Raw genomic sequence first — 26,053 nt, 5'->3', positions numbered from 1 at the left:
GAGGAGGAATAGAAGGGATGGGAACTGAGATGGGAGGAGGAATAGAAGGGATGGGAACTGAGATGGGAGGAGGAATAGAAGGGATGGGAACTGAGATGGGAGGAGGAATAGAAGGGATGGGAACTGAGATGGGAGGGTGAAAATAGAAGGGATGGGAAATGAGATGGGAGGAGGGATAGAAGGGATGGGAACTGAGATGGGAGGAGGAATAGAAGGGATGGGAACTGAGATGGGAGGAGGAGGAATAGAAGGGATGGGAACTGAGATGGGAGGGTGAGGAATAGAAGGGATGGGAACTGAGATGGATGAGGAGGAGGAATAGAAGGGATGGGAACTGAGATGGGAGGAGGAGGAATAGAAGGGATGGGAAATGAGGTGGGAGGAGGAGGGATAGAAGGGATGGGAACTGAGATGGATGAGGAATAGAAGGGATGGGAAATGAGGTGGGTGGGTGAAAATAGAAGGGATGGGAAGTGAGATGGGAGGAGGAATAGAAGGGATGGGAGCTGAGATGGGAGGAGGAATAGAAGGGATGGGAACTGAGATGGGAAGAGGAGGAATAGAAGGGATGGGAGCTGAGATGGGAGGAGGAATAGAAGGGATGGGAACTGAGATGGGAGAAGGAATAGAAGGGATGGGAACTGAGATGGGAGGAGGGATAGAAGGGATGGGAACTGAGATGGGAGGGAGAGGGATAGAAGGGATGGGAACTGAGATGGGAGGAGAAGGGATAGAAGGGATGGGAACTGAGATGGATGAGGAATAGAAGGGATGGGAAATGAGGTGGGTGGGTGAAAATAGAAGGGATGGGAACTGAGGTGGGAGGAGGAATAGAAGGGATGGGAACTGAGATGGGAGGAGGAATAGAAGGGATGGGAACTGAGATGGGAGGAGGAATAGAAGGGATGGGAGCTGAGATGGGAGGAGGAATAGAAGGGATGGGAACTGAGATGGGAGGAGGAGGAATAGAAGGGATGGGAGCTGAGATGGGAGCAGGAATAGAAGGGCTGGGCACTGAGATGGGAAGATAAAGCCGAGGAGGAGAGGGGAACTGAGGAAGTGGCGCTGCTCCGTGCTGGAAGCAGGGTTTGGCGCAGACCCGAGCAGCCGTGGGGACAGGGCGATGGCACGGCCGTGGTTGGGTGTCGCCTTCTTTTGTGTTTTCCTGACTGGGACGAGCCGTGGTGCCGTGGGGTCTTCGCCCCGTGGTCACCCAGTGTTTTCCAACACAGGCACGGCTGCAGCTGCTTGGCACGGTGGGAGCTGGGGGGCACACGGCGGCGCGGGCGCCGGGCAGAACTGTGTGCCCACCGTCCATCTCCAGCCCTGGGTGGGAGGACGGGGCAGCGGTGGGGGCGAGGAAGGCTTTTGGGAAACGGCAAGAAGGCGTCCAGCTTCCCGGTCCCAGACCGAACGTCCTGCAGAAAAGTTTCGCTCTGCAGTCTTCTGGCCCCTCGTGGCGAAGGGCGGCTGCAGGCGGGGGTCTCTGTGGGTCGCCCCAGAAGCAGCTGCGGAAGGGGCAGAGACCCGAACTCCTCAGACGGAGCCCGAGGAGCCGCCTGCACTCAGGGCAACACGGAACACTCCAACCTGTGCGCCGAGCGCTGGGGGCTCGGGGCCGTGCCGGGGGGATGCTGGGCAGCGGGACTGCGCTGCTCTGGGGGGGGGGGGGGGGGGGCTGCTGGGGTCTGCGTTACCTGCAGGAATGGGGAAGAGGGAAATGGGGAGGGGGTTGGGAATGGGGATGGGGGTGGGGATAGAGATGGGGATAGGGATAGGGATGGGGATGGGGATGGAATGGGGATAGGGGTAGGGATAGGGATAGGGATAGGGATAGGGATAGGGATAGGCATAGGGATAGGGATAGGGATAGGGATAGGCATAGGGATAGGGATAGGAATAGGGATAGGGATAGGGATAGGGATAGGGATAGGGATGGGGATGGGGATGGGGATGGGGATGGGGATGGGTTGGGGATGGAGATGGGGATGGGATTAAAGTTGGAGATGGGGAAGGGGATGGAAACAGGGATGGGAATAGGGACGGGGATGGAGGAGGTGGGAGCAGGGTGCAGGTGCAAGGCTGCAGAACAAAGCTGGGCAGCCTAGGCAGAACCTGCATTGGTGCAGAGGTTCGGAGCACGGTGAGCTGCGGCATGCAGGACAGTGTATGAGTGGCAAGCACGGGGTGTGCAGCAGGAGAGGACGGCGTGGGGCACGAGGCTGATGCACTAGCGGCACGGAAGCCGCAGGGCACGGCGCAGGCGATGGGCAGCCCCACAGCACCGCAGGGAGGCCGCGCAGAAGCAGCGTGAGGAACAGGAGGGTGGACTGGCGGCCTGTGGAACTCGCAGTGTTCTGCAGGGTCTATGGTAGAGCCTGCAGGGCACAGGGCAGCGATGCCACGGGATGCGGCCGCGCCGCCTCGCCAGGCGTGGGCTGATGGAACAGAAGGAAGGTTTGGGTTGAGGGGAACGCGCCTGGCTCACGGCACGGCTCTGAGATCCGGGCTGTGAGGAGCAGGAGGTGACGACAAGAGCCGGTGGGGGCAGGCAGAGCACGGAGGAGCGCGGAGCAGCGGTGGCCGCTGCACGTCCGTGGTGCAGGACCGTCCCGGGCACGAGCGTGCCGACAAACTCCGGTTCACCAGGGGGTGCTCCCTCGTGCCAGGGTGGGCGCAGGGGATGCAATGAGGGTAATGGGGGGCGGGGGGACCTGAGGGGAGCTGAGGGTGAAGGATGGGGACGATGCGATGCTCGTGTCGAAATGTGAAGAGACCATCAGGAAGGACTGGGGAGCGTGGTGGGGTGCAGAGGGCAGGGCTGGATGGGACCGGAGGTGATAACGGCACAGGGCACGGTGCGGGCACACGACGGCGCAGCGTTGGCACACACAGGAGGGCGGGCGCAGTGGCAAAGCTGGCCAGCAAGGAGGCGGCCTCGGGTGGACGCGATGGCTGCAGTCAAAGCTGGGATGCCTCCTGGCTCCCCCGTTATTGGGCGGGAGGCCTGGAGTACCCCGGCTATCTACAGCGGGAGTTTTGCCTGCGGAATAAGAAGGTACAGGTTGGGAGCCCCTTGCCTTCCCCGTGCAAGTGCTGGGGCATCGCCTGGGGAGGGAAGAAGCGCTGTGGATACACAGAATTCAGTGGTTTCCGGAGAGCTCCGGATGGAGCCTCAGAGGCCGAGAGCTCAGGGTAAGGAGACAGCACCGCAGCCACCGGGGCCCATCCGAGGGGCTCAGCCCGGGGCCGCGCGCAGGGGAAGGGGCCGCAGCCCCAGCCCTGGGCCTTCCACTGGCTGAAGGTTGTAAAGGTTCGTAGATGTGTGAGGGTCAGAAGGAACCTCCTTGTCCTTCCCTCTAGCACCAGAAGAGTTAATGCCTTCGTGGGGGACTCGGCTTTTGGGGAACACCAGTCACCAAGCCGTCCCCTGGCCACCCCTGAGCCCGGGCGCGCGATGCCGGCCAGGGGAGCGCGTGGGGCCGGGAATGGGGCTGCTGCCCCTCCGGCACCGGGGCCGCCCCAAGCCGTGGGTCTGCGGGTTCCCCGGCACCGGAGGGAGAGCAGCGTCCGGGAGCGGGGGGACTGGAAGCTCTCCACCTCCGTGCGTCTGCCTCTGCCTGCGGGGATGGAAGACGTGGTGTGTCCCAAAAACCGAGCGGTTTCGTTGCTTCGTGTTTCGAAATCTTTAAAATCCAGAGTGTCTGAAAGGAGCTGTTGGTTTGGTTTTTTTTTTTTTTTGTTTTGTTTTTTTTCCAAAGTTTTTTTTTTTTTTAAAAAGACTTTTTTTTTTTTTTTTTTTTTTTTACCTTTTTTTTTTTTTTTGCCTTTTTTTTGTTTGTTTGTTTGTTTTTTGTTTTTTGTTTTTTGAACATTCATTCAGTCAGTCGCTTAAAAACTCCCATGAGCGATGGGCGACCTGGGGGAGGGGTGCGGGCACCGCCTCGTCAGCATCTCAACAAGTCTAGAGATATATAGATTTAGTAAAATTATAACAAAATCGGGTGGCTATAGCTATAGATATAGATATATAGATATTTGTTCTCTCTTTTCAAATATATAGCTGATCGGTTAAAAAGATGCAAAATAAGGATGACAAGGACAGAGTGGGAATCCCGTGGGTCAGAATCGTCTCTTGTAGATCATCAGCTGCTCTCTATATAAATGCACGGAGATTAAATATTACCCATCAACGCGTCCCCTTGGAAACAAGACCCCAAACCAAGAGGAAACCAAACACCTCCCCCCACCCCCCCACCCTCACCGTTGGCAAAGCGTTTGCTGCTGGGTCCCCACCAGCCTCCCTCGACACCCCCCAAACATGCTTCAATCCATGCGGTTTCGCTCCCTCTCCTCTCTCGCGCGGTTCCGGTCTGCCGGGAGAGCCGGACGAGGGGCTGCGGGGCGGGAGCGGGGCGGGAGCGGGGCGGCCACCCCCACGGCACCAGGACCCCTGGCTGGGCCGCCCCGCCGCCGAGGCTGCTCCCCCCCCCTCAGCACCCTGCCTGCCTCCTGCAGCAGGCGGCACCACTGGGCCGAGCCGCGCCAACAGGCCTCGTTGTGCCATCAGGCCTTGTGCCACCAGGCCTAACTGTACTGCTGGGCCTAACTGCGCCACCAGGCCTCATGCCGCTGGGCCTAATTGTGCCACTAAGCCTAACTGTACTGCTGGGCCTAACTAAGGCACCAGGCCTAACTGTGTCACCAGGCCTAACCGTACTGCTGGGCCTAACTGAGCCACCAGGCCTAACAGTACTGCTGGGCCTAACCGAGCCACCAGGCCTCGTGCCACCAGGCCTAACAGTACTGCTGGACCTAACTGAGCCACCAGGCTTTGTGCCACCAGGCCTAACCGTACTGCTGGGCCTAACTGAGCCACCAGGCCTAACAGTACTGCTGGGCCTAACCGAGCCACCAGGCCTCATGCCACCAGGCCTAACTGTGTCACCAGGCCTAACAGTACTGCTGGGCCTAACTGAGCCACCAGGCCTTGTGCCACTGGGCCTAACTGAGCCGCCAGGCCTTGTTGTGCCACCAGGCCTCGCTATGCCACTGGGCCTGGGTGCGCCATTGGGCCCAGCCATGTCACTGGGCCTAGTTGCACTGCTGGGCCAAAGCGCACCATGAGGCCTAGCTGTGCCACCGGGCCTGGCCACACCACCAGGCCTAGAGGCACTGCCAAGCCTAGCTGTGCTTCCAGGCCTCGCTGTGTCGCTGGGCCTGGCTGCACAGCTGGGTTTAACCACACTGCTGGGGCCTGGCTGCACTACTGGGCCCAGCTGTGCTGCACACCCCAGGGCCTGGCCGGCCCGCTCCCACCTGCCACACGAGGTGCCTGCAGGAGGGTCAGGCTCCTCGCCTGGCGGCGGGCCGGCCCCCAGCCCCAGCCAGGTGTCACCGTGCCACAGGCCAGGCCCAGAGCCGTGGCATGGCGGCACGTGGCTCCTCGGCCCTTCCGGCCACTGGCGACGCCCCCAGGCAAGAGCACATCAAGCGATATACAGGCCGGACTCTCTGGGAGGGACGGAAAAGAGGATGTATTTCATGCAACATTCCTTTTCCCGAAGGCGTCGCGGGGCCGGCGGGGCCGAGCGGGGCTGCGCGTGCGCGGCGCGGGGCCGCCTGGGAGCGGGTGGGGGCCGTCAGGCTCCGCACCCTTCAGTGCAGTGCTCAGAGTAGAAAGAGAATCAAAATGGGTTTTATTAGTCTGGTAGAAACGTCCCCCCGCCCCGTTGGTGGCTCTGGAAGAGGCCGGCGCTGCCTAGCATGGTCAGCTGTCTACCAGCTGCTTGAGTGCCCGCTCGATGTTCATCCGGTGCCCGACCCGTGTCACCCCCAACTCCACAAAGTCCTCCTTGGTGAGGGCGGGCAGATGCGTGCCCTCGATCTCATGGTCCTCAAACTTGTCTCGGTGCTCCACCAAGTTGATGCTTTCCAGCCAGTCCCCAACGTCGTACTTGTTCCACAGGTGGAGGGGTTTCTGCATGAAGGGCCTCGGCGGGTGGAGGGTGTGCAGGGGCGGCCCTGGCGAGGGGGATGGGGACGGGGAGCGGCTCCGGGCGCTCACACTCCTGACCACAAAGCGCACCTCCTTGGGCTCGTGTGGGATGGAGAGGCTGGAAGATTTGAGGATGGTGGGAGGGGTCAGGCCGTAGGGCCGCACGGTGCTGAGCGGCTCTGTCCGATCCAGAGCCGGCTTCACGGGGCTGGGGGTACGTCGGGTTACGGGGTAGCGACTGCCAGGTCGAACCGTGTAGGTGGTCCCGGAGCTCCGCTGGGAAATGGTGCTGAGTTCTCCTAAACTACTGAAAAGTCTGCAGAAAGAACGGTACAGCGAGAGAGAGAGAGGAGAGAGAGCAGAGCGCGGGGTGAGGCCAGGTCCCCAGACACAGAGCACACACACAACGCGCGGGGACGCGGCTCGGAGCTCCGGCCAAGACCTGCTGCAAGCCCTGCGAGGTCTGCTCCGAGGAGGCAGAAGAGGTGCGGGAATTTCCTCCAGGAGCTCTGGATCTCGGCCGCGCTGCCATCGCTCCGCACACCCAAAGCCCTCCTGGGAGCAGCCCTGGCCCTGCAGCCCTCTGTGGATTCACTGGGAAGTGCCACACTGAGGACCTCGCTCCGCCGCCTGCCCCCTCTGGCTGGGACCACCTCCCCTCACTAAAGCAGAGCGCCAGGCACAGCCAGAGCAACACACAACCGCCTGAGCACATCTGCCACGGGGACAGAGCCCCTCTGTAGGACGACAGGGACTTCCGGCACCTCCCCAGGCACCGGCGCGAGGCTCCGGGCGTGGGGCAGCGGGATCCGACCGTCACAGAATGGGGCTGAGCTCTGCTGCGGGCTGTGCGTGGGGCAGGGAGAGGCCTGACCTGTCTGCATCCTGCTCTGCCCCCACGAGCAGAAATGCTCTGACTTGCAGGGCTGTGTGAGAGCAGCGTGGTGCTGGGCCAGTCCCTTCTGCAGCAGCGCCGGGGATGCGCCGTGTCCCTGGGCACCGGCCAAGGTCTGCTCTGCACCAGACTGGAGGATGTGACAGGAGACAAACGGTGCTGCAAGAACACCTCCCTTCTGCCATCACCCGCTTGTCATAAACCTCGCCTGGCGTAAACAAGGATGCTCCCAATGAGAAAATAAACGAAACACAAAAAACAGCAGAGGGCAACTGCCTGAAGTGCTCTGACCGGAGCGAGGCCCTCGACCTGGGGAGCCCTCAGGTGGCATCCTGTGGGGCCATCGGGGCCTCGGTGCTGAGCGGGGCCGTGGGACTCTGCGCGGTCCTTCTGTGCACCCGGCATCCAGCTCAGCCACTTCTGCCCCGTGCTGCCTCCAGCTGCCCTGCCTGCCGCTCTTTGACTAGGCTGTTCTTTGCCCAACAAGCAGCCAATGGAGAGCGTTGCCCCTGGCCGGTCGGCAACCCTACCTCCAGCCCAGCCACGGAGGGGCAGGAAGGCACTGGGGCAGCACGGCACCCTGCAGCTCTGCCTTCCCCTCTTGGAACAAAGCGACGGCTACAGAAAGGCACTCAGTGCCACAAGCCACCAATGCAGGCGCTGCGTGAGAGCTGCGCTCTGAGAGGCCCAGAGGCGCTAACTGAAGATGGTGAATAGATTCCTATCCACAGGAATAGGAAGGGCAGCCCGTGGGCTCAGCCACGCTGCCTCTTGCGCTGATCCTCTTCCCACCTTGGCACAGAAAGCAGGAGTTAGAAAGGAGCGTGACGGTGAGTCACACTTGGGAAGCGCCATCAGTACGAAAGAGGAACAACTGAACGACCTTGAGGACTGCGGTACGAGAAACAGGACACGAAGGGACGGAACGCAGCTCACGGGGCTGGCAAAGGATCTCTGCTTTCAGCCAGAGCTCATCCGTAGGAAATGATGAAGGAAGAGAAAGTTCTGGGTCTGCTGGCACAGCCCGGAGGCACTGGCACAGCAGGAGTGCCGCAAGACCTACGTGTGAACTCACATCACCGCAGCAGACACCGCTGCCATCTCTGCTGCTGGAATTTGAACGACGGTTCAGGTTCCCCCACGTTCAAGAAAGGTAAATGTGAAGAGGAGCGGCTGCAGGCAGTGGCAGCTGGTTGCCAAGAGCTTGCTCAGCCCGGCGAAGATGGGATGGAGAGGGGCACCGCTCCCAGAGGTTGGGAAAGGAGAGCCTGCAGTGGGAGAGAGCAAGGATGCCATGCAGGAATGCTCACCGGGCAGCAGGTGACACCCAGCTGCCATCCCTGCCCTGCTCAGGGAGCTGGCAGCCCAGCAGGCACTTTGGTGCCAAACGCAGAAGGAGGACAGGGCTGCGGCCTGCCAGGAGCGATGCGATGCGACAACGCCGCAGCCTCGCTGCTGAGGGATGCGATTAGTTACGGTCTGAGGGCTCGTCTTCCGTGGAACTTGCAGAACAAGCCAAAATCTGTGTCCAAATGTGAATGAATCTTGATGGAGGATGAATGACGACCTCTGCAGAGAGGATTTCAGAGGACAGCAACACGCTGTGTTGTGCATTGAGGGGATGGGCTCAGGGTGCAACGGGGAGGGTCGGGTTGGAATTGGGAACAACCTGTGCTGCAATCAGCACTGCACAGCTGCCCAGGGCAGCGAGGAGCCCCCATCCCTGGGGGTGTTCAGTGAGCGCAGGGATGTGGCATTGGGGGGACGTGGGCAGTGGGATGGGTTGGGGTCGGACTGGGGATCTCAGAGCTCTTCTCCACCTGAATGATTCTGAGAGCTTCCAGGCTCTGCCGCGAGGGAGGACCCAGGAGCTGAGATGGGAGTTCAGACAGGGCAGACTCTGCCCCACTAATGCTGCAATTCGTCCTGAGCTTCTTTGAATTTCAGTTGGCTTCACAAGCGCGTGGCATCCCTGCGGAGGATCTGGAAATCCCCACAGACGGGCACAGCGAGACCCTGCTGTCCGTTGTGCCCTGCTGTCACCGCCACTCCTCTCCCCACAGCCAGGTAAGGTTGGCGTGTGCGCAGATGCAGCGACCTCGGCACTGCTGTCACTGCCTGTGAGGGTGCAGAGCTGCAGCAGCGCTGCGCTGCAAGGACTCCGTGGCTCTCAGCACAGCTCCTTTGCTGTCCAGTGGCCTCCAGGGTCAGGTTGGCTCAGGAAAGAGCTCTGCAGAGCACATCCTCTTCAGCACGGAGGACGGTCGGCTGTCCTGCGGGAGCTCCGCTCCGCCAGCAATGCTGTGCCATAGAGGACACCGCTCCCTACGGCCCAGCTCTGGAAGATGACTTCTCCATTGGCCACCAGCACAGCGCTTCGCTCACAGGCACTCAGCTCTGCTCTGAGCCAGGGCAGCGTTTCTGGATGGGATCCTTCACGACCAGCCACGGCCCAGCACCGCCTCCCTTCTGACGCATTACGCAGAGCAGCAATGTCTGCTCGCAGGGCTGCTTCTGGATCAGTGCTCCTCGCTGTGGCTTCACGTGGGCGCGCGATGAGATTGGCCACAGGGCTGCACACTCACACCGACACACCAGGACCAAGCTGAGGCCAAACGCTGCCCTGTCTTCAGGCGCTGCTCCATCTTTGGGTGCTGCCCTGTTTCGGGGTGATGCCGTCCAGGGTTTTGCCTTTACCACACCTCTTCAGTGTTGCCCGCTGCTCTTTTGGGCCCCGCCGTGCAAACGCAACCCAGAAGCTTTGTAGGGAAAATGAAATGCTTTCTTCGTCTCCTGTGCGCGGCGATGCTCCGGCTGCACCTTGGAGGACCACAGCAGCAAGGAGACGGCGGCTCTCACAGCTCTGCTTCCCGACAGGGAGCCCAGGACCCAGCACACGTCCCACAGCGCAGGCTGCAATCAGCAGAAAGAGGGCACAGCTCTCACGGGAAGCGTCTCACGAGGAAGGCGCGTTCTCACCAAACAAAGAGGGATGCTGTGTTTGCCCGGCTGCTAATGGAACCCTTTGGGAACGCTCTGACGATTAATGGCACTGACGGCTGAGCCTCCTTTCTTTGATCTTGCTCTTTCAGTCCCAATTCCTTCAGCAGTAACCAGACCCAGCGACAGGCAACGCCTTCCAGTCACTGCAGGAACTCCGCCACTTGCTCTCGCTTCCACCACTCCCGGTGCCCAAACGTTCTCATCCTCCCTCCAAAACATCACCAGAGCTCATCACGGAACTGCAAAAGGATTCTCCAGGCTGGATGTGGCTCCGGGCAGCCTGGTGGTTGGCAACCCCTGCACATGGCAGAGGGGTTTGAGACGAGATGGTCATGGTGGTCCTTTTCAACCCAGGCCATTCTAGGATTCTCTGATCCTCCTCCCACCAAGACCTCCTCCGAAGCATCACTGAGCTGTGGGGCCGCACTTGTGGTTCTCCAGCAGCACCCGGAGAGCCCAGAGGTTACGGCCATGGGCAGGGAGGGCTGCAGGCAGGCACTGCCCCTCTCTCTTTGCCTAAATGCAGTTGGAGATGCTGAGTTCCCCCCGCACAGGGCGGTGCACACACAGATGGCGTCGCGCCCCTACAGCTCTCTCCTTTCAAAGGGATTTGGCCTGCCAGCAACTCCACGTCTGGCTCTGCAAACAGAACATGGAAGGGAAGAGCAGAAGAGAAAGGGAAGGAAACCTGCAAAGCAAAGCTCGGAGCACGAAGGGCCATGCTGCTGCTGAATGGCAGGGAAACGTGGCTGCAATGGGAGCGACTGAGGTGAGCGCACAGCCAGGACCCCCAGTGCAGAGATGTGGGGCTGCAGCAGCACGGTGTGCAGCACACGCTGCACAACTGTGGGTGCTGCTGGGTGCTGCCGTGGCCGGCAATTCCCAATGTCCTCTTTCATCGCCCCGATGATGGGGAAAAGGATCCCCTCAGCTGTTTGTTGACAAGTTGGGTGCAGGGACAGAGGCACCAAACGGCTGCGAAGACCGCAGTGATCAGAGACACGAGCTGGGAGCGAACTCAGGAAGTCCAGCAAAGAGAAGAGCAAAATCCTGCACCTGAGGGGGTGGGAGAAGCTGTGCTGCAGGACCAGGAGCCAGCAGCCTGTCCTGGGGCCGCTCACAGAGCTGATCCCAGTGAGGGCTCATCCAGAGCCTGGGGCAGTGCTGGGATCCCCACTGCAAGAGGGATGTGGGGACCGGGAGAGCCAGGAGAGGGTTGTGATGGTGATGAGGGACTGGGACACGTGATGGCCATGATGGTGATGAGGGACTGGGACACGTGATGGCCGGGATGGAGATGAGGGACTGGGACACGTGATGGCCGGGATGGAGATGAGGGACTGGGACACGTGATGGCCGGGATGGCAACGAGGGACTGGGACACGTGATGGCCAGGATGGTGATGAGGGACTGGGACATGTGATGGTGATGAGGGACTGGGACACGTGATGGCTGTGATGGTGATGAGGGACTGGGACACGTGATGGTGATGAGGGACTGGGACACTTGATGGCCGTGATGGCGATGAGGGACTGGGACACGTGATGGCTGTGATGGTGATGAGGGACTGGGACACGTGATGGCCATGATGAGGCACTGGGACACGTGATGGCCATGATGGTGATGAGGGACTGGGACACGTGATGGCTGTGATGGTGATGATGGTGATGGCCATGGTGGTGATGAGGGACTGGGACACGTGATGGCCATGATGGTGATGAGGGACTGGGACACGTGATGGTGATGAGGGACTGGGACACGTGATGGCCATGATGGTGATGAGGGACTGGGACACGTGATGGCCATGATGGTGATGAGGGACTGGGACACGTGATGGTGATGAGGGACTGGGACACGTGATGGCTGTGATGGCGATAAGGGACTGGGACACGTGATGGCCGTGATGGTGATGAGGAACTGGGACACGTGATGGCTGTGATGGTGATGATGGTGATGGCCATGATGGTGAGGAGGGACTGGGACACGTGATGGTGATGAGGGACTGGGACACGTGATGGCTGTGATGGTGATGAGGGACTGGGACACGTGATGGTGATGAGGGACTGGGACACGTGATGGCTGTGATGGCGATAAGGGACTGGGACACGTGATGGCCGGGATGGTGATGATGGTGATGGCCATGATGGTGATGAGGGACTGGGACACGTGATGGCCGTGATGGTGATGAGGAACTGGGACACGTGATGGCTGTGATGGTGATGATGGTGATGGCCATGATGGTGAGGAGGGACTGGGACACGTGATGGCCGTGATGGCGATGAGGCACTGGGACACATGATGGCTGTGATGGTGATGATGGTGATGGCCGTGATGGTGATGAGGAACTGGGACACGTGATGGCTGTGATGGTGATGATGGTGATGGCCATTATGGTGAAGAGGCACTGGGACACGTGATGGCCCTGATGAGGGACTGGAACAAGTGATGGTGATGAGGCACTGGGACACGTGATGGCCGTGATGGCGATGAGGCACTGGGACACGTGATGGCTGTGATGGTGATGATGGTGATGGCCATGATGGTGATGAGGGACTGGGACACGTGATGGTGATGAGGGACTGGGACACGTGATGGCTGTGATGGCGATAAGGGACTGGGACACGTGATGGCCGGGATGGTGATGATGGTGATGGCCATGATGGTGAGGAGGGACTGGGACACGTGATGGTGATGAGGGACTGGGACACGTGATGGCTGTGATGGTGATGAGGGACTGGGACACGTGATGGTGATGAGGGACTGGGACACGTGATGGCTGTGATGGCGATAAGGGACTGGGACACGTGATGGCCGGGATGGTGATGATGGTGATGGCCATGATGGTGATGAGGGACTGGGACACGTGATGGCCGTGATGGTGATGAGGAACTGGGACACGTGATGGCTGTGATGGTGATGATGGTGATGGCCATGATGGTGAGGAGGGACTGGGACACGTGATGGCCGTGATGGCGATGAGGCACTGGGACACATGATGGCTGTGATGGTGATGATGGTGATGGCCGTGATGGTGATGAGGAACTGGGACACGTGATGGCTGTGATGGTGATGATGGTGATGGCCATTATGGTGAAGAGGCACTGGGACACGTGATGGCCCTGATGAGGGACTGGAACAAGTGATGGTGATGAGGCACTGGGACACGTGATGGCCGTGATGGCGATGAGGCACTGGGACACGTGATGGCTGTGATGGTGATGATGGTGATGGCCATGATGGTGATGAGGCACTGGGACACGTGATGGCCGTGATGGTGATGAGGAACTGGGACACGTGATGGCTGTGATGGTGATGATGGTGATGGCCATTATGGTGAAGAGGCACTGGGACACGTGATGGCCCTGATGAGGGACTGGAACAAGTGATGGTGATGAGGCACTGGGACACGTGATGGCCGTGATGGCGATGAGGCACTGGGACAGCAGGGGCTGCTCGGCCGGGGGGAGGCTCTGGGGGCTCTCAGTGTGTGAATATCTGATGGAAGGGAATGAAGAAGGGTGAGGCGGTGCCCAGAGGGGACAAGCAGCGATGGGCATGCTTAGAATACAGACAGAAGATTTTCCAAGGAAGGCATCAAATGGTTCTTTACTGCGAGGACGACCCAGCGCTGGCACAGCCCCCACCCTGGCCATGGCAGACCTGGAGGTGCCCTGGGAGCCCCCAGCTCTCCCCTCCAACGTCACCATTCCTAAGACTTCAGGCCCCACGTGGAGCTGCAAGGGACAGACGTCCCCATGGGAAATGTCCCCATGGGAAACAGTGATCCACACAAACCCATTGCTACAGATGGTTTTCACCATCGCTGCCCATGGGGAGAACCCTCCATGGGGCGTTTGGGGACGTGGTGGGGACGGGTTGGAGTGGTGATGTGAGAGGTCTCATCCAACCCGATTCTGTGATTCTACGGCTCAGTGTCCCCCACAGCTTCCATGTTTTCTGCAAACCACGTTAAGCACGGTGCTTCTCATGCAATTAGCAACTCTGCCAAACCGAACGGGACTCTGACACGCAACGCTGACCCCGCTATTCACCTTATCCCACAACGACGAGCTCCTCCTGCCCCTCATTCCTGTCCTCCCCCCGCAGAACACAACCACCAGCACCGCCTCGCTCTGCGCTGCTCACCACTCCTGGCCTCCCCGCCGCCACGACGCGCGGTCCCACATCGCCAGCTCTGCTCCCCACAGGGGGCCAACCAGGGAGAGCTGCCCTCTGTGGGGCTGTGCAGGGCAGGAGAAGCACGGCTCTCACCGCTGCCAGCAGCACAACCAGACACCGACAACCGTGTGAGCACCAGGCTGGCTCCGTGCTGAGCAGAGCATCCCCATCCGAACAGCAGGAGCTGCGAAGCTCTTGGAGCTTTGGGAGCGGGTCCAGAGGAGGGCACTGAGATGGTCAGAGGGCTGGAGCAGCTCTGCTACGAGGAAAGGTGGAGGGAACTGGGATTGATTGGATTGGAGAAGAGAAGGATCCAGGGAGGCCTCATGGTGGCCTTCCAGGGCTTGAAGGGAGCGGATAAACAGGAGGGGAGCGGCTGTGTGTGAGGGTGGATGGTGATGGGACAAGGGGAATGGCTTTAAAGTGAGACAGGGGAGGTTTGGGTTGGATATGAGGAGGAAGTTTTTCATGCAGAGGGCGGTGAGGCAGTGGCACAGGTTGCCCAAGGAGGCTGTGGATGCCCCATCCCTGCAGGCATTGGAGGCCAGGCTGGATGTGGCTCTGGGCAGCCTGGGCTGCTGGTTGGCGACCTGCACACAGCAGGGGCTTGGAGCTGATGCTCACCGTGGGCCTCTGCAACCCAGGCCATGCTGTGGTTCTGTGATTCTATGATTAAGGAGCCCTGCAGAGGACTGGCAATCCCTGTGGGTCACAGCTGTGCCCGCAGGTGGGCAGCGCGGCGACGCAGCCACGCTCCGTGCTCAGAGGAAGGTTGGGAAGAGACAGAAGAGGTGGAAACGGAACGCTGCCAGTGGGACACAACAGGGACAGGGCAACGAGCAGAGCCACACCTGCCCAAGGTTGGTGGGTGCGAATGGAAACAAGGCACGCGTGTTGGGTTGGACGACGATGTGGACTCAAACAGGAGCGAACGGGGGGAGACCTGGAGGCCTTGCAAGCACAGCAAGCCGAGCTGGGTGCACCGATGGAAGATTCCTGCCCCAAGGACACACAGCGGAGCCCGGATCCCTCCTCACCCAACAGCACCTCACATCAACCCGGAGAAGGCTGTGCTACGTGCCGCAAACCACCTCCTGCACCCCTGCCTCACCCGTTCAAAAGAAGTACGAAATTCTTCTCCACAAATCCACTGCCTGAGGCCAGCATGGCGTCATGGGAGAGCAAAACAGGGATGTTATGGGAGGGGGCTGCTTTGGTGCAGCACAACCAGCACCGGTCCTGAAACACACAGCGCTCAAAGGAGGCGACCCACCGGGCTGCCCCTGCTCCATAGACTCTGCCCGTCCACCTCTGCCCAAGCAGCATTCCTTCTCTTATTTCAGTCCTCCCAAACGGCGTGTAAGACCTCACCAAGGCAGCACACGAGCAGGAGGGGCACTGATAGTGACAGGACATGGGGGAATGGCTTTACACTGAGGGGAGACTGAGGTCAGAGGTCAGGAAGGCATTTCATCAGAGAGCGGTGAGGCCCCAGCGCTGCCCACAGCTGTGGGTGCCCCGTCCTGGGGCGATGGGTGGGCCTGCGCTGCCCATGCTGGAGGGCACCCAGGGGATTGGCACTGCATGATCTTCAAGGACCTTTCCAACCCAACCATCTCGTGCCTCTATGATCTTTAAGGAAGCTTCCAACCCAACCATCCCATAGCTCTATGATCTTCAAGGACCCTTCCAACCCAACCACCCTGTGGTTCTGTCATCTTTAAGGACCTTTCCAACCCAACCATCCCGTGCCTCTATGATCCTTAAGGACCCTCCCAACCCAACCATCCTGTGCCTCTATGATCTTTAAGGACCCTTCCAATCCAACTATCCCATGGCTCTGTGATCTTTAAGGACCCTTCCAACACAACCATCCCATAGCTCTATGTTCTTTAAGGACCCTTCTAACCCAACCATCCTGTGCCTCTATGACCTTTAAGGACCCTTCCAACCCAACCATTCCATGGTTCTGTCATCTCTAAGGACCCTTCCAACCCAACCACCCTGTGGTTCTGTCATCTTTAAGGACCTTTCCAACCCAACCATTCTATGGCTTTGTCATCTCTAAGGACCCTTCCAACCCAACCACCCTGTGGTTCTGTCATCTTTAAGGACCTTTCCAACCCAACCATTCTATGGCTTTGTCATCTTTAAGGACCCTTCCAACCCAACCATCCCATAGCTCTATGATCTTTAAGGACCCTTCCAACCCAACCATCCCATAGCTCTATGATCTTTAAGGACCCTTCCAACCCAACCATCCCATAGCTCTATGATCTTTAAGGACCCTTCCAACCCAACCACCCTGTGGTTCTGTCATCTTCAAGGACCTTTCCAACCCAACCATCCCGTGGCTCTATGATCTTCAAGGACCCTTCCAACCCAACCATTCTATGGCTCTATGATCTTTAAGGACCCTTCCAACCCAACCATCCCATGGCTCTATGATCTTCAAGGACCCTTCCAACTCAACCATCTCGTGCCTCTATGATCTTTAAGGACCCTTCCAACCCAACCATCTCGTGCCTCTATGATCTTTAAGGACCCTTCCAACCCAACCATCCCGTGTTTCTATGATCTTTAAGGACCCTTCCAACCCAACCATTCTATGGCTCTATGATCTTTAAGGACCCTTCCAACCCAACCATTCTATGGCTCTATGATCTCCAAGGACCCTTCCAACCCAACCATCCCGTGTTTCTATGATCTTCAAGGACCCTTCCAACCCAACCATTCTATGGCTCTATGATCTTTAAGGACCCTTCCAACCCAACCATCCAGTGCCTCTATGATCTCTAAGGACCCTTCCAACCCAACCATCCTGTGGCTCTATGATCTTTAAGGACCCTTCCAACCCAACCATCCCGTGCCTCTATGATCTTGAAGGACCCTTGAAACCCAACCACCCTGTGGTTCTGTAATCTTTAAGGACCTTTCCAACCCAACCATTCTGTGGCTCTATGGTCTTGAAGGACCCTTCCAACCCAACCATCCAGTGCCTCTATGATCTTTAAGGACCCTTCCAATCCAACTATCCCATGGCTCTGTGATCTTTAAGGACCCTTCCAACCCAACCATCCCATAGCTCTATGGTCTTGAAGGACCCTTCCAACCCAACCATCCTGTGGCTCTATGATCTTTAAGGACCCTTCCAATCCAACTATCCCATGGCTCTGTGATCTTTAAGGACCCTTCCAACCCAACCATCCCATAGCTCTATGATCTTTAAGGACCCTTCCAACACAACCATCCTGTGGCTCTGTCATCTTTAAGGACCTTTCCAACCCAACCATTCTATGGCTCTATGATCTCTAAGAACCCTTCCAACCCAACCATCCCATGCCTCTATGATCTTTAAGGACCCTTCCAACACAACCATCTCGTGCCTCTATGATCTCTAAGGACCCTTCCAACCCAACCATTCTGTGGCTCTATGGTCTTGAAGGACCCTTCCAACCCAACCATCCCATGGCTCTATGATCTTCAAGGACCCTTCCAACCCAACCATTCCATGGTTCTGTCATCTCTAAGGACCCTTCCAACCCAACCATCCCATATCTCTATGATCTTTAAGGACCCTTCCAACCAAACCACCCTGTGGTTCTGTCATCTTTAAGGACCTTTCCAACACAACCATCCCGTGGCTCTATGGTCTTGAAGGACCCTTGAAACCCAACCATCCCATGCCTCTATGATCTTTATGGACCCTTCCAACACAACCATCCTGTGGCTCTATGATCTCCATGGACCCTTCCAACCCAACCATCCCGTGCCTCTATGATCTTTAAGGACCCTTCCAACTCAACCATCCCATAGCTCTATGGTCTTGAAGGACCCTTCCAATCAACCATCCTGTGCCTCTGTGATCTTTAAGGATGATCTCTAAGGACCCTTCCAACCCAACCATCCTGTGTCTCTACGATCTTTAAGGACTCTTCCAACTCAACCATCCCGTGCCTCTATGATCTCTAAGGACCCTTCCAACCCAACCATCCTGTGCCTCTATCATCTTTAAGGACCCTTCCAACCAACCATCCCATGCCTCTATGATCTTTATGGACCCTTCCAACACAACCATCCTGTGGCTCTATGATCTCCATGGACCCTTCCAACCCAACCATCCCGTGCCTCTATGATCTTTAAGGACTCTTCCAACTCAACCATCCCGTGCCTCTATGATCTCTAAGGACCCTTCCAACCCAACCATCCTGTGCCTCTATCATCTTTAAGGACCCTTCCAACCAACCATCCCGTGCCTCTATGACTGATACGGTCCCTTCCAACCCAACCACCCCCCAGCTCCCTGATTCTGTGACGCACTCCCAGACGGCCGCAATCACTTTCACACCTGAACCTTGGGGCTCCTGCAGCACCGAGCCTCCTCAGTGTAACCAGCAAGCACTCCAGCTTTACCCCTCCCCACCCTTCCCAAAAAGTAAATGCAAAACCTGCGCTAAGAAAACGCTTAAGGCACCCAGCTAAGCAAGCACCAGAGAAAGCCAGAGCGGATTGCACACCTCGTTCCACTGCTGTTGGATGTTTTCAATGGGAACAACGCTGCACAAGGGGGCTGTGTGGGGGCTCTGCCCACTGCCCACATCAACACGGCCCTGCTGGGCTGCACGCAGTGCCCGTCCCTGTCCTGCCTGCGCTCGGGGCTCAGCGGGGCCGTGCTGAGCTGGGGTGAAACGCTGCTGGAAGCTGTGCCAGCAGTGGGGCAGCACAGCTGGGTGACCCCAAAGGGACGCGTGCAGGGCCGTGACATTGTCTGCAATGCCAGCTCAGCTGAACGAGGATGGAACTGGCTGCCGCACACTGCAAGCAGCTCTAATCACGTCAATGCTGATGAGTGCTGTCCTGATGTGGGGTCAGCAGCAAGCTCTGCTCAGCCCCAAAACTGGCCCCGACCGCTGCCCGCATCACAGAGCCCACAGCTTCCCCACCTACAGCGTGCTGTGTGACAGCAGCACGGAGTGCACAGACAGCAGCCCACCCGCTGCCAACCGTGGGTGAACGAAGTGAGATGTGCTGCGCTAAGACCAAGGCACGACCCTGCCCAGAGCAGTGCCCCGTCCCCAGCCGCAGCCCTGGGCTCCACCACCTCCGCCGGGCAGACAGCACTGGAGTTCCCACCCTCTGCTGGAAGCTGCAATGCGGCACAGCCTGGAGCAAAGCAGACCTGATCCATGCAGGTGGCATCCAGGAGGAACCGGCAGCCCAGCGGTGGTGGGTGGCATCTGGCATGAGAGTCCTACGTGCTGCCACTCTGCTCTCCCGGGGACTGGCCCTGTCCAGCCGGGCACCGGCGAGGGGTGCGGACTTGGAAATCCAACAATGTGCAGAAAATGACAAATAAAATCAAACAGGAGACTGCCCAGAGCTCTGGGTGTGCCATCACACATGGGAGCAACACAGGTGGATGTAGCTACGTTCAAACACACTACGGGTCAAAAAAAGCCAACGGGATGGACAGACAGACAAACACGGAAGAAGCACAACCAAGACCACACAGTTGGCCATGCACACTGGGGAAATTCACCTGGAGAGCAGCCTGGGGTGGGAGCACGTGCCCCAGGTGGAATCCCACAGGGAGAAAGGGGCCCTCGGGGCTTGGTCCGGCCTGGGGAACTGGAGATTCATAGAATGGGTTGGGTTGGAAGGGACCTTTATAGGTCACAGAGTCACAGAATGGGTTGGGCTGGGAAGGATCTTAAAGATCACAGAGACAAAGAATGGTTGAGTTGGTTTGGGAGGGATCTTGAAGACCACAGAGAAATAAAGTTGGTTTGGTTGGGTTGGAAGGGGTCTTATAGATCACAGAGCCACAAAATGGTTGGGTTGGGTTGGGTTGGGTTGGAAGGGGCCTTATGGATCATGGAGCCACAGAATGGTTGGGTTGAGTTGGGTTGGGTTGGGATGGAAGGGGCCTTATAGATCACAGAGCCACAGAATGGTTTGGTTGGGTTGGGTTGGATTGGGTTGGGTTGGGTTGGAAGGGGTCTTAAAGATCGTGGAGCCACAGAATGGTTGGATTGGGTTGAGAGGGGTTGGGTTGGAAGGGGTCTCATAGGTCACGGAGTCACAGAATGGTTGGGTTGGATTGGGTTGGGTTGGGTTGGGTTGGTTTGGAAGGGGTCTTATAGATCACAGAGCCACAGAATGGTTGGGTTGGGTTGGGTTGGGTTGGAAGGGGTCTTATAGATCATGGAGCCACAGAATGGTTGGGTTGGGTTGGAAGGGGTCTTATAGATCACAGAGCCACAGAATGGTTGGGTTGGGTTGGATTGGGTTGGGTTGGGTTGGAAGGGGTCTTATAGATCACAGAGCCACAGAATGGTTGGGTTGGGTTGGGTTGGGTTGGGTTGGGTTGGGTTGGAAGGGGTCTTATAGATCACAGAGCCACAGAGTGGTTGGGTTGGGTTGGGTTGGGTTGGGTTGGAAGGGGCCTTATGGATCATCCAGTTCCAACCTGGCCAGCCCAGAACTGCCAACAGGGAACGAGGCCAAGGGGCTGCGCCAGCACCGCATCCAGCAACAACCATTAACCAGAGTGGGAGAAGGGCACTTTCCGTGCTGTGATTTCCCCACGTCAGCTGTTACCGTGGCGGTGACTTCCCTGAGGGCCACCATGAAGACCCCTCATTGGCAGCCAATGAGCTGAGCTCCGGGCTGTAAGCCTTTGGGTACAGAAGGAGCACGAAGGGCCGCTCCGTTCCCTCTGCGGGGCCTCCAGGAGCTGCCCTGGGGGCTGCGGCCCTGTAGGGACGGCCCCAGTGAGGGCAGAGCGGGGCACGGGGTCCAACCCGAGGGCCGTCAGAGCCAGAGGGAATTTCCTCAGCCGTCACCATGGGGCAGCAGCAGCAGCAGCAGCAGCAGCAGCACACAGCGGCACAGACGGGGACACAGACAGACTACGGGGCACACGGGCAGCGGGGCGGGAAGGGACAACGTGAGATCGCTATGAGATGAGAACGTGCTCACTTACACAACTCGCCCACCCTCCTGAGGCCAGAGGCGGTTCATAGACAGAGCAGCGCGGACATGCAGATGGAGAGCAGGAAGAGAGCAATGAGAGAGAATGTTAGCTCCGGTCCCGGGCAGCAACCACACGGAGTGAGCGGACGTCGGCGTGCGGCCGCCCGGCGGCTCCGGGGCCGGGGTGGATGCTGAGGGGCTCTGGGGGTTCAGGAGGTTTTCCTCACTCGCTGAGGTGACGTTTGTGTGCGTGCTACGGGAAATGGGACATCGGTCATTGCGTGAGGTCAACAGCCAAAGCCTGAACGGTTGGACGGAGATATTTGGAAGGGCTGAGAACTTGGGGGGGGGGGGGGAGAGAAGGAGGGAGGGAGGAGGGATGGGGTGGGAGCAGAATGGGGGCCAGAGCAGGGGAGGGGGGAGAAGAGGGGGAGGAGAGAACGTAAGCATGAGAAGAAATGGTCCACGGCAAGAACAAGAGCGGCAAATACAGATCAACATCTTCGGACCCTACGGATGCGTGGGTGCTAAGGGCTTTGGTTTGTATGACTGTGAGGACCACAGGTCAGCGGGTGTCGCTGGGGCTCTGCGTGCGACTCAGAGCTCTGCAGAGGGGACGATCGCTGCTGCAGCGCAGAGGAGCCTGAGTGAACGCCTCGCCAGGAGTCTGAGCTACAGCACAGCATCAGCACTGAGCCAGGAGGAAACCAACCAGCGCAGCCACCCCATGGGACGTGGGGCACGACGCACGGCCAAGCGGGCACTGCGGACCCCCTGGGCTCCTCCTACACTCTCACCACCCCCAGCAGCAGTACTGCGCTGCCCGGAGCCCTCGCTGCGCCCAAGGTTCAGCTCGGCACCGGCTCGGCAGCTGCCGTCGTCACGAGGCAATCGTTGGGTTCATCCACAGCTTTGCTTTTTTTGTCCCGTAGGTCGTGCTCACAATGCAAAGAAATTGGCTGGGGTTTCTCAGCACCGGGATCCAGCGGGGAGGAAGGAGCAGAGCCACCGCTCTGCTGCGCCCTCGTGCCGCCACGCGCTGGTGCGCTTGGCCAAAGAAGGGAGCGCGAGCAGCAGGCGCTGCCAGGCACCCCGTGCAGCCGCTGAGCCAGAGCTGAGGAACGGTGCTGGAGGAGCTCAGCTCAGCCCTGCACGGCCCGAGGAGGGATGGTGGGCATGGAGGAAGTGCTGTTAGCCCCTGGGAGCGCCAGGCACTGCCACCAACTTGTCTTGCCATGCCGTGCCGGGCCATGCTGTGCCATGCTGTGTCATGCTGTGCCGTGCTGTGCCGTGCCATTCTGTGCCATGCCATGCTGAGGCGTGCTGTGCCATGCTGTGCTGTGCTGTGCTGTGCTGCACCATGCCATACTGTGCTGTGCCATGCTGTGCCATGCTGTGCCATGCTGTGCCGTGCTGTGCTGTGCCATGCTGTACCATACTGTACCATGCTGTGCCGTGCTGTGCCATGCTGTGCCGTGCTGTGCCATGCTGTGCCGTGCTGTGCCGTGCCATGCTGTGCCATGCTGTGCTGTGCCATGCTGTGCCGTGCCATGCTGTGCCATGCTGTGCCGTGCCATGCTGTGCCATGCCATGCTGTGCCATGCTGTGCTGTGCCATGCTGTGCTGTGCCATGCTGTGCCATGCCATGCTGTGCCATGCTGTGCTGTGCCATGCTGTGCCGTGCCATGCTGTGCCATGCTGTGCCGTGCCGTGCTGTGCCGTGCCATGCTGTGCCGTGCCATGCTGCGCCGTGCCATGCTGTACCATGCTGTGCCGTGCTGTGCTGTGCTGTGCCGTGCCGTGCCATGCTGTGCCATGCTGTGCCGTGCCGTGCTGTGCCGTGCCATGCTGTGCCATGCCATGCTGTGCCGTGCCATGCTGTGCCATGCTGTGCTATGCCATGCTGTGCCGTGCCATGCTGTGCTGTGCTGTGCCATGCTGTGCTGTGCCATGCTGTGCCGTGCTGTGCTGTGTCATGCTGTGCCATGCCATGCCGTGCTGTGCCATGCTGTGCCATGCTGTGCCGTGCTGTGCTGTGCCATGCTGTGCCATGCCATGCTGTGCTGTGCCATGCCGTGCTGTGCCTTGCTGTGCCATGCTGTGCCGTGCCATGCTGTACCATGCTGTGGCATATTGTGCCATGCCGTGGCATGTTGTGCCATGCCCTGCTGTGCCATGCCGTGCCACGCTGTGCTGTGCCATGCTGCGGTGACTTGCTGTGCTCAAGCAGCGAGCCCGAAGCGGCAGAGGACTCCAACACGCACTTCCAGCTCTCTCCTTCATCCTTTTCCACACAGGAGCATCTCACCCTCCGGCTGCTTTCTCTCAGATGGTTTTGCAGCTGATGACGGAGCTGGGCTGGAGGTCTTCTGTCCAGAAGGAGCCCCCCTCACAGCTCTTCTCCTGCACCGGGGTGCGCATCCCTGCACTGTGGGGCTGCCACCACTGAGTGCCTCTCATTTGTCCCCCTTTGGGCCACCAGTGCTGCTCATCTCCTCCTGAATCCCACTCTGGACAAGCACGAATCCATCCCACACTGTTTCACTGCACCACACGTAACCGGTGGGTTACACAAAAAGAGGTGGCTTTGCCCTGGCAGCTAGATGCCTAAAGGCTCATTTCTCTCCTCCCTTCCCCCATCTGTACAGACAAAAAGCAGTCGTGGCTCTCCGGAAACAGCACCTGAACAACTCGGTTTTTGCAGCCCAAACTCTGCTTCTCCATCTGCTTGGCCGCTGCCGAAACGCAAAGATGCAAAGGAGCAAACAAAAAGCCTCGCACCCACACTGAACCAGAGCTGTGCTGACCCAACCCGGAGCTGCTGGGGGCTGCCATCAGATGAGCTTTGTGCCACCCCGTGATTCCGGGTCCCCGTGTTGGCACTCGCTGCGCTCCTGGCTCCGGGCAGCACAGCTCACACGCAGCCCTGCGGCCCCATCGGGGCAGCACAGCTCTGCAGGGCAGAGCGGCCACGGCCGGGAGCAGAATGGGACCCTGAAGAGCAACGCCTCCGAGCCACGCAGAGCTGCCTTGGAAACCGTGAGTCACGCTGGGGAGCACGACTTGAGCTCCGCGCAGCTCCTCGCCGCGCCGCTCTGACTCACTGAGCGCTAATCAGAAACGTTACACCTCTGTTGGTTCACGACAGCTTTATTGTGGGAATGGATGTGGCACAGCTGCGGGTGGCTCCTGAACCGCGTGGGGCTCAGCGGCTCTTCACGCCCGACCCTCGCGCTGCTGCGGGTTTCGGGGGCCCCCCCGCACACAGCGGTCAGAGGCAGCGAGGTCGGCGTGTTCCCAGCTCTGGGGTCACATCCCAAGGTCCCACGCCACAGCGGGGCCCCGTGGGCAACCCTGACGGCCACGGGAGAGAGCAAAGCGTGGGCATGGCTGCAGAGGGGCCTCCTGGGCAGGCTCAGCCCATCTGCACGGGGACGGAGGGCTGGGGAGGGCGGGACAAACGTTCCCTCTATTGAATGCCTCAACTCTGAGCTTAGGTTCTCATTCTCAGTATTCCTCGGCCTCTTTTCCAGTGCCTCTTGTCAAAGGTCCTCCTGGGACAGACCGCCTTGGGAGGAGACACAGAGTTAGAGAGATGGAGAAAGCGCTTCAGCCCTCTGCTCCTGGAGGCGCCCCCCTGCGGGAACACATCCGTACGCGCTGCAGCGCAGCAGCACCCCTCGCTCTTGGATGCAACTGCTGTAAATTGAGGATGTAACGCAATTCGGAACGAACTCCAGCCACAAACCCCACAAGCGCACAACGACCGCCCCGCTCCTCCTGCCTGCAGCGGCGCTTCGGAGCCTGGGGAGGCACCGACTGTGATGGCAGCTCATGGGGGGCTTCTGCCAGGGGTCCTGCTCAGCCCTGAGCCCTGCGGGACATCGGCTGGCTCCAGAACGGTGCTGGCTGCATTAAGTGTGCTGGCTCCAGAATGGTGCTGGGTCCAGAACAGTGCTGGCTCCAGAACGGTGCTGGCTGCATTAAGTGTGCTGGCTCCAGAATGGTGCTGGGTCCAGAACACTGCTGGCTCCAGAATGGTGCTGGCTGCATTAAGTGTGCTGGCTCCAGAATGGTGCTGGGTCCAGAACACTGCTGGCTCCAGAATGGTGCTGGCTCCAGAACGGTGCTGGCTGCAGGTAGGAGCTGCAGTTCAGCTCATGGCTCTTTCTGGAGCAGTGCAAAATATGAGCACGATGGAGAAGCTGCAGCCCAAGGCAAGGGCACGGCCCCGTTGCCTTCCACATTCGCAGGAGCTCCAGCACAGGCCCTGGCTGCAAGCAACACTGTGCTCTCCTTGTGCCCAGCCCACAGCCCCTGTAGGGCTCAGGGCTGCAGGTCCCACTGCATTGCAGCACTGCAGCACTGCAGCCTGCGGGGCGGTCGCTGTGGCGGTGCTGGGTGATGCTGTTGATCTCAGGACAGGTCCAGGGACTGGAACACGTGCCCTGCAATGGGTCACCTACATTTATCCTGACTGCTCTTCGCATCACCTCCCGAATTTACAGCAGTTTCACAGAAGGGAGGAATTCTCGCACCGAGGCGGAGCGGCCGACGTCACGGCGTGCTCCGTTTGCAGTGGATTTCCTGGGGAGCGTTGCAAGAATTTCAACCGAGAGCAAAATAATGTCAGAGCTGCGAGGCTCCCGGAGGGGATGAGGAGCACTGCAACCCATGGGGGCACAGAACATGGAGTGCTCAGGGTGGGGAATGGATGGGGGAAGGCATTCCCTGCAGCTGGGGGGGAGGAGGAGGAGAAGGAGGAGGAGGAAGACAGAGTCTCAGCACAGGGGGTCACTGCAGCCATCCACGGCCAGGGCAGAGCTTTGGGGGGGTTGTTAAGGGAGACGGGGGTGAGGATGCAGTGCTGCAGTGCGGGTGGTGACCCGTGGGCATGAAGGAGGGGCAGGGATGGGGCAGAAGTCCCCAGGAATGGGGGAATTCGCACACCTACGGGGACGGGGGATCGGCACCGGGACGCAGTGATGTGGGACACGGGAAGG

The 26,053-nt window shown here is 59.2% G+C and overlaps 1 protein-coding gene across 1 annotated transcript in view; it reads right to left on the bottom strand.

Annotated features, from left to right (window-relative positions):
- Positions 1-5,770: 5,770 nt before the first annotated feature.
- Positions 5,771-26,053, bottom strand: part of SHANK3 (SH3 and multiple ankyrin repeat domains 3) — a gene marked incomplete at both ends in the record, with an annotated part of 295,242 nt that continues 274,959 nt past the window's right edge. The window contains one exon of the mRNA XM_079534115.1: positions 5,771-6,314. Coding sequence (XP_079390241.1) covers positions 5,771-6,314 — 544 coding nt within the window. The remainder of the gene's footprint in view (positions 6,315-26,053) is intronic.

Source organism: Tetrao urogallus (assembly GCF_951394365.1).
Source record: "Tetrao urogallus genome assembly, chromosome: 1".
Taxonomy (NCBI): Eukaryota; Metazoa; Chordata; class Aves; order Galliformes; family Phasianidae; genus Tetrao; species Tetrao urogallus.
The sequence above is the reverse complement of the archived record's forward strand: the minus strand, read 5'-3'. Positions and strand labels throughout refer to the sequence as shown.